General features: G+C 42.7%; 1 protein-coding gene across 1 annotated transcript; it reads right to left on the bottom strand.

The window, feature by feature from the left end:
• Positions 1-6,879: 6,879 nt before the first annotated feature.
• Positions 6,880-8,714, bottom strand: PPP1R3G (protein phosphatase 1 regulatory subunit 3G). The gene is given in 4 exon segments (XM_074270909.1): positions 6,880-7,183; positions 7,186-7,755; positions 7,758-7,793; positions 7,796-8,714. Coding segments are annotated over 4 exon segments (1,188 nt in total). The 5' UTR covers positions 8,136-8,714; the 3' UTR covers positions 6,880-6,941.
• Between the last annotated feature and the right edge of the window lie 312 nt (positions 8,715-9,026).

Genomic DNA, 9,026 nt, shown 5'->3' with positions numbered 1-9,026 from the left:
AAAAAAAAAAAAAAAAAAAAAAAAAAAAAAAAAGGAAGGCTCTTGGTAGGATAGATGGAAAACTATGACTGAGTGAGCTATGATTTAATAAAATAGATCTCCCTAACCTATACATCTGAAAGCATGCTATTATATAATGAAGAGTTTAATATAGGCTTTTACTGTAATTCCACTCAGTGCCCTTCTCTTTATATTACCTCTTTGTAAAGGACCTTGCTTCAAGATATTACAAAAAGTAATTACTCAGACAGTTCAAATTCCAAGTTTGAAAAATTCACATTTCCTGTACTACTGAGCAAATTGGCTGGTGGCAGAGGCCAAAATGACTGTTTGATTAGGCCAGGGCCTGCTACTCCCACTCCTGAGCCAAGCAAGAATCACCAGTGATTGCAACATACATATATTCAATAGCAAAGAAGAAGGTTCTGAATGAAGAGGCAGGTAGTTTCCCTCTGGGGGCAGCTAGATAGCATGGCAGATAGACCGCCAGGCCTAGAGTCGGAACGACTTCCTAAATTCAAATCTGGCCTCAGACACTTAGTTGTGTGATCCTGGACAAGTCCCTTCATCCTGTTTGCTTCAGTTTCCTCATCTGTAAAAATGGGTTTGGAGAAGAAAATGGCAAATCACTCTGATGTCTTTGCTAAGAAAACCCCAAATGGAGTCACAAAACGCCAAAAACTACAAACAGTTTAAAGCAGAATTAGGGATAACTACACAGATACCCAAGATGCCTGGACATCAGAAATCCCTGGGCTTGGAACAATGGAAGAATACTTGCAAGAGGTATTTATTAAGTACTTATCTATTCTGTGCACAAGACTGAACAGAACTGGATTTAATTGTCTACTTTGTAGATACAGTAACATGAATTCAAGCCAGTTTTTGAAAAGAATGTGCTCTTACAAACCATGCTGTCATGTAAATAAATCCATTTTATTATGGCTTGCTGCTAAGTTGTATATAAAGTCCCAAATAACTCAGAAAGATCATTTTTAGTTGTGATTTAAAGTAAAAGCTACCTTAAATATGTATCAAATAATTCTTTCAAGATATAATTTGTAGCCTGTGCATACATAGTATGTGTTTTGTGTCCCTTTCTAAACTGAAGGTTCTTTGAGGGTAGAGACTACATAGCCAAACTTTGCCTTCTCCCCACCCCACCCCCACCCCCAGGCCTAGCATAGTGATTTATATATAACAGACATTTAGTAACTGTTTATTCTGTGGATAAAGAGATAAAAACATGGAAATCAAAAAGCAAATGAAGGAATAATATACTGAATTCAAAGGCCTGTGACTTCAAAAGAAAAATCAACTTAATGAGACCTAGACTAAGCCTGGGATATTTACTTGAATTATGAAGCAGGGTCATGTAAAGGGTCCATCCTGTTTCCTGGTTAAAAAAAATTTTTTTTTAATGGATACTATATTGTTCATGAACAAAACTGAAAGTAAAACATTAAGGTGGTTTGGGCTCACTAAAATATTTCCCAACATGTTATGTTACAAGGTGAGAATTTAAAGAATCAAACTGTTAGCCAGTAATAATAACTCTTTGCAGCTACATAGTATATGGAAGGACATTTTTACTGACATGGAATACAAGGAGTCTCCCCACATGTGTCAAGAGAAGGGCTGAAACTACAAATCTCCTAGATAGTGCTGGGCAAAGAAAAAAGATCCTTTTTAAAGATTATTCTCTCCTTGAATGTAAATCCTCATCAGCTTTAGTAGTATGTTCCCTTGACACACATAACTCTGTACTAAAAACATCTGCAATGAAAACATATTCATGAATTTTTAAACTTAAAAATATCAAAATGCTCCAAACAGCTCATTTTAGACTCCTTGGTTTGTATTTTTCTGCCCTTATGTGACGTTCCAATAAGCATCAGAATGATTCTTTTAAATCCCCATTTGCTACCCTCTATAAGTGGTATTAGATAAACTGTTTAAATGACAGGGGGCTAAGCAATACTAACACTATAAATGAGATGGGTAAACACCATCAGCAGAGGGATCTCACTGATCTATTTAAAAACAAAATTCATTTCCATTAGTTATCCCCAAATGATTTCCGTGTTTCTAATGATGTTTGTTTTTAAATACATTTTCTAATTGAAGTCTCTGTACTGATTGCTTATTTGAAAATGCTGCTATTTTTCTCATAATCTTTACTCCTTTCTCTAACTACCCTGATCTTAGACCTTTCTGAATTTATATTCAGTTGAGATACTGCTCAGGTTTCTTTTTGCCAAAAGGGGCCTGTTTATAGCCAGCCAAGGTTAAAAAAAAAAAAATTACTTTACAAAACACAAATTCGAAGTCTCTTGAAAAAGAGTTAAAAGGGCTTAGAGCTCTAGAGGAGTACTGTTGATTCAAAGAGCAAGCAGGAAACATGCTTAGAGACCTGGACTTTGGATTAAGGGTCATTAAAATTGAGTAGTTATTAAAGAGTTTTAGAGACTTCCAGTTAGGTGACAGTCATCAAGAAAATCAAATGAACAGTTTTCCTTCTGACCTTGAATGATGGCTAAACACATGTTACGTGGTCTTGAACAGATGGCTAGGGTCAAGCTCTCACAGAAAGCATCTGGACATTTGCCCATATATCTAGCTGGGAACTAGCACTTTTCCATATGGAAGGAAGGAGAGGACACAATCCAAATGTTAGGCTCCTCCTAGCTCCTTGCCCTACTGATATCATTTAAGCACATCATCAAACCTTGTAGCCCTAGCCACGGAATTCTGCCTAGTGGCTTAGACTTCTGGGAATTAGGCTCGGAGGCTGGTCTGATTGTTTTTTGAGTGTCACTTGTGTGAATACTTCTTCAGCACTAATTATTTTTACCACAGGCCTCCTCTTCCAATCTAGAAATCTTTTATCCCCAGCCCATATGTAAATGTGGAATTGCAAACCCACCAGTTGTAATAGACCCACAACTTCTTTCATGTCAGAGAAAAGGAAACAATGATTTCCCTCCATCTGGCAGATATTAACAGCATTGACAGGCAGCACATGATAGAAATCACAACAATCCTACAAATGCTGTAAATCCACATGACTTTAAAGAAGTAAAACATCAAACTGAGTCAGGACTTCAAAACCAAAATTAACATTCTAAAATTATCCATGTGCTGCTTTCATACTACAATGTCTGGGAAAGGATGTTGTTACAAGATGACTAGGAATGAATTGCATCTTTTCAAGCTCTCAAACAATGGAACAGGAAATCTCTGCTTCAGTGTGATTTGACATCTTTATGATAGGGATGAAGGAAAGGATCCAAATTTCAAGGTAAGAACTCACTACTGGGTTTCTCGACTGTCAGTATGAAGAAAGGAGCTGAGAAATCCATAATAGAATGCTAGGAGTTGAATTGATCACAGGAACAGTGGTTCCCTTTATTTTACAGATGAGGAAATTGAAGCCCAGAGCAATATATCAAGATCATCAAAAAATCCTAATTGGAAAAATCAGGATGAAATATAAGCTTCTTGAGGGCAAGGAATATTGGATGTTTTCATTTGCATTTCCAGCACCTAGCCCTGCACATAACTGTTTGTTGACTGAATGACTGATGTGAGGAAGCTGATTAGTACTTAGGATCACCCAAGGAAGTAACTGAAAAGTCAAAACATCCTTATGCCAGACAAGACCCAAATTGTCCTGTAGTTAATGGCTGTAGGTTCTATTTGCAGAGCCTGCCTCTGTGACTCAGGTTTCCCAAATTTTACTTCAGGATCTACCTACCACTGGCTAGCCTTGAGTCTGTTTCTACATTTATCAGAGGGCTCCTAGCTCTAACATTCAATGATCACAATAAACTGAACTTTGGTGTCCTTGTAAAAACTGATTGTCCTGTGTAAATTCACTACACAGCAAACCATTGTGTATCTAGTGTTTTCCTTTTTGACTCAGAGAACAGGCTAATCACAAAATAAGACATTTGGGGGGAATCAGTTCATTAGAATGGGTCCCTCTTGAATCCTACTAGAGAAATGTAATGAAACCTCAATAGTCTACCCATTTCTTCCTAAATATTTAAAACTGATGAATGAAAAGTTTCCCCATTATATAAATGCTGACATTCACTATTTTAGGCTCAAATTCAGTAGCAGAGTCATGTGACCTCAGAAAGAGCCAAGATCTGTCTTAAGAAGTTTAGTGTTTCTGTATGTTCTAGTAATGACAAATGACAGCAAAGCTGAATTAGTTAATCAGATATTCAATCTTTTGTCACTACAGCTCCATGGCTACTTTAAATTATTAAAGTACTAAAGTAAATAACATTTACCGAAGAGATGGAATAATGCTGCAAAAAATAAATCTCCGTGTGTGTGTGTGTGTGTGTGTGTGTGTCTGTGTGTGTATATTTCTTTAGTATATTGGGAATGCATATACCTCCTATTCCTTTACCTCAGAAACACTACACAGACTTTGAATTGCTCCTTTTAGCCTCTCTTAAATGTTACATTTCAGTGTAAAATACTTGTGATTTACAGTACAAACTGAGATTCTTCAAATAAAGTTGTCTAACTAATAATTTTCATTTGGCTTCAAGTAATTTTGTAAAAATACATCCCAATTTCCACAAAAGGCATGAATATTAACAATGCTTCTCACAGTTCAGTAATTTTGAAAAATTAGGCTACAAGTTTTCTTAGAGAACACTGATAGTTGTTAGCTATGCTTGTTGATATTATGATTATCTACTTTTAAATGATGATTACTTATTTTATAATAACAGGGTAATCTAATAGGTAAAAATATAAAACCCAAACCTGTTTTTTTTTAAATGTCATTTGCTTTTTATGAATATTTGGTTTAAATTTATGTTACTATAATCAATTCTTAAATAAGTTTACATTTGAGTTGATGAGGTACGTGACTGTTCATAATTAAAATATTTAATTACTTTAGTTTTATAAAAATTAATCTGATGACATTTAAATCGGAAATTCTGACTACCAAATCACATGCCCTTATTAATTATTTGTATTAATATATTTGCTGGCTGTACCATAAAGATCATCTGTCCAAAAATAAATTCCCTGAACATCTCTGCAGTCTAAGATATTGAATGCTTTGAGACAAGAAAATATGAAAAAGAATCATCATGTGTTCCATGAAGCTACAAAGACTCCATGGAAAACATGATTTGTGCCATACTTCAGATACATTGGTTTGTTATCTGTTGTAAATTAGACTATAAATAAAAAGGGAACTATTGAATTAATAATAAGAGGTACTAATAACAAATGACTTGAGATTTTGGTGGAAGTACTAATTCTAACCAAAATCATTAAAGTAAAAGGTTTAAAAGTGTTGACTATGAGAAAATTTTGCAAGTGGCAAAATCCACTCAGAAAAAGCTTAACTTCCATTATGAGGGCATTACTTAAAAATAATTCTTATCAACACAATAATTTGTTGTTGTTTTTTAAACTTGCTGTTTCTCCATAATACTGCAGGGATGCCCATAAATACTATAAATAACTATCATTCCACACATAACTAATTTTACTGGACAAACAATGGAGTTCCAATTAGAGAAAAACTAGCACATAACTGAAGGACAGACAGTGAATTCAATTCATTAGGTCCTTAACTGATTTCACTTGCTAAACTAGGCTTCACCTTTTACTGTCAGATTATTATTGAACTGCCTTCCCTCCAGGAAAACAACCTTTAAGTGGTTTTCCATCCAAGGTCTTTAAAGAGGATCCAAAATATCTAATTGCTAATGGCAAAGCTAATTTAGCAGTTGAAATCCAACTACTGTTAAAAGTCCCAACAACTGGACAACTCCTAGAAAGTTTTCTCCACTTGCCCACATAGACCAACTAAAGTAATATACTAAACATATTGTTGGTTTTGTTGGGTTTTTTTAAGTAGTTGCCTCCAATTTAAAAATAGGTATTTTAGCTAGGGCTGGCAGAAATTAAGCATTTCGGTGCATACTGGAAAACCAGAGCTTGTCCATACGGGAGAGGAAATCAAAGCTTTAAAAACACTGAGAATAATTAAAGTGCATATATTATCAACCGGACAAATCCTGTCAAGTCAAGGCCTTTAAAACTTGAGGGCAGCAAGAGTAGGAAACACAATTTAGTGAGCATCCCATTGCCCTTAAAAATACTTCTTTATAGAAAATTTTCAAAAAAAAGGGGTGAGCTACACAGCTTCAAGTGTGGAGAGAAAGAATCTTGGCCATTTTACGGTTCACAGTGGAAGAAATCTACATGTGCTACAAACTTTTCTGAGAATGAGTGTGTCTGAAGTCCAGACCGGCCCTCGAGATCCCCGGACAGACTTCCCCCTCAGCTTTGGGGCTACCATAAAGCCCCGGAGGCAGGGCCCTCTTTTCCGATGATTTATACTGGTAGCTTCTTGTTTTCTCTGGGCACAGCGGCCCCTAGTTTCCAAGGAATGAGGCCAGTGCACCGTCCTCTAGTTAAAACAACTTTGCAGTACTTTACAAGGCATCCTTTCCCCAGGGCAAAAAAAGCTTCTCTTTCTCACGAGTCCTGGCGGTATTCCGGAAGCTCTCCATCAACTTTCTTCATTCACAGGATCTACTTTGCTTGGAGAAAGAGGGATTGTTCCATACCTTGGCTAGTATCTTCTTCCCAAATTTCCAACCTCACACCCCATAACAAGAGCAGCTTTTGAAGCTTCTTTACATTCCCTTCTCCTCCCTCTTCCTCAAAAAAACCCAAGCTGATGAAAAATGGGATCTCCCGGAAAGTTCCCATAACCTCACACCCCCCCGAACTCACAAGTCAATCACAAGTGATGCAAAGCTTCCCGGGCTTATTCCTGCCTCCTCTCGCCACCCTTCCTCACCCCCCCCCCCCCCCCCCCCCGACCACAAGACAAAGTTTGCATTTGAGAGGCAGAGGAAGGAGGTGGAGACCCGTGGTTCCGCGAGGCCCTAGAGGCTGCCCTGGGCAGGCACTGGCTCGGGATTCGGCGGCTGGCAGCTTCTGGGAGAGTAGCGCAAGGTGTAATTGGCCCCGGCGTTGTTGTCCCAGAACTCACCCAGCGCGCAGCGGTAACAGACTGCGAAGTGGACTTGGAAGGCTTGCTGCCCCTGCGCCTCCCCTAGCAGCCCCGGAGGCAAATACAGGGAAAAGTGAAAGCGCTCGGCGTCGGGCTCGGCGGGACCCCCGGCCCCGGCTCCGCGGTGCCCGAGTCTGGGCGGTGCGGTTCGCTTTGCTCCTCTGGCCCCTGCGCCGGTTCTGTCTGGGCGGGCGGGCTGGGCTGCAGCGTGGCGGGCAAGTCCAGGAAGGAGCGCCACTCGGTGAAGGTGTAGCGCACGGTCACTTCCCGAGGCCCGGAACAGCTCAGCACCCGGCCGGAGCCCTGCACTTCGTGGGCGGGAGGCGCGCCGCACTCTACCTGCTCCAGGCACACGCGCTGCACCAGGAGGCGTTCGGAGGCCGCGGCTCCCCCCGGCCCGGGCAGCTGGAAGAGAGGCTGCAGGCGGGGCGGGGCTGGGCCCGGGGCTCCGGCGGCCGTGGGGCGGCTCCCCTGCGGCAGGAGCGGGGAGAAGGCCGCCGCCAACAGGTCCCCTATCTGCTCCAGGTCCCGCTCGCGCATGGGAAAGCTCTTGAGGCGAGAGAGCACGGCCGGGGGCACCTGAGGCTCCTCGGCCGCGCTGAAGTGCTTTACGCTGGCCAGGCTGAGCCCCAGAGAGTCGGCGAACTGCACCCGCTTCTTGCACTTGGTGCAACAGGCTCCGGGCTCAGCAGCTCCTCCTCTTGGTCCCCTGAGCCCCACTCGGCCCGGGATCCTCGGACTGGGGCTGCAGCCTCTGCCGCCGCTGCTGCAGCAACTTGGCTGCTTCCAGAATGGGGCTCGGAGGCAGGGAGAAGGAGCGGGCACGGCAGCAGCGTCGGGCATCCAGCAGCTCCCGCTCCAAGAAACTGGCGTCTTGGGGGCTGCCCCTAGGCCGGGAGGGCGGGCTCGGAGCCGGGGCGTCCGGGCAGTTGTGGCAGCCGCCGCCGCCGCTCCCGCCCAGCCCTAGGACTCCCGGATCGGGGCTCTCTTCTGCTGGCGGTGGGTCTCCAGGGGGCACAGACCCCGAAGGCTCCAAATTCAGAATGCGGGGAGCCTGGGTCTCCATAGAATTACTGGACACGAACTGCTCCCCAGTGGACGCTTGGGCTGGGCAGCTTCTTTCCTTCAGGCTCTCCCGTGAACTCGAGACCTTCCCGGCTGGCCTCCGGGCTGTAGGAGAAAATCTCCCTCAGGCTTCACTCTCCCCCAGCCCCCAAATCTGCCCGAGCCTCTGTCCCAGTGTTCCACTGCGGAGTCTCGGGTTTTAGCTAACGCCGAAACAGAAAAGGGGGGGAAAGCCGGGATGGGAGGAGGGAATCAACGGAAGGATAACCCTTCTATGGATCAGTACTGGGATCGACCTGTGTGTGATGGGCTGTGGGAGGGACCTAATTACTGGGAAGGGGAGACTTCACCGTCGCTCTACCTGGGGGGGCCTCCCGGAGCCAGGTTTTCTGGCATGGGTTCAACTCACATGGTTCAATTCGGACACTTCAAAACATGTACGCAATTCAGGAGGGGCTGTGGGCGGGATTGTGGAATAGCTGAGTTGAGGGAGAATAAAACTACTTGGCAGCAAAATCAATTTACCTGATTTTCCTCGAATACCAAGAAGAAACTTAGTAGCTTGTGTCCCTGGCAAATATCGGGCCCCTCTGAAGTTACTCGCTCCTCGGTATCATAACCACAGCATCCTCTTCCTGTGATTATAGTGTGAATCAAACAAGATAATGTATAGGAAGCACTTCATACATCTTAAAAGGCTGCATAAAAATTGAACTAGGATGGCCTGGGGGTGCAGTAATTTATGCCACTTTCACTTCCCCCAGGATTGCATCTGGTTTCTAAAGTGAATGGAGAAAAAGGTTGCAGATGATTGACTACAGCGGTCAAAACCGCACACGTCCCTTTGCGCGTGAAAGGTTGGGCTGTTAGCTCCGGCAGGTCTCCTCCAGGA

Source organism: Sminthopsis crassicaudata, chromosome 1 (assembly GCF_048593235.1).
Source record: "Sminthopsis crassicaudata isolate SCR6 chromosome 1, ASM4859323v1, whole genome shotgun sequence".
NCBI lineage: Eukaryota > Metazoa > Chordata > Mammalia > Dasyuromorphia > Dasyuridae > Sminthopsis > Sminthopsis crassicaudata.
Note: the sequence above shows the minus strand (reverse complement) of the source record. Positions and strands in the feature narration are given on the sequence as shown.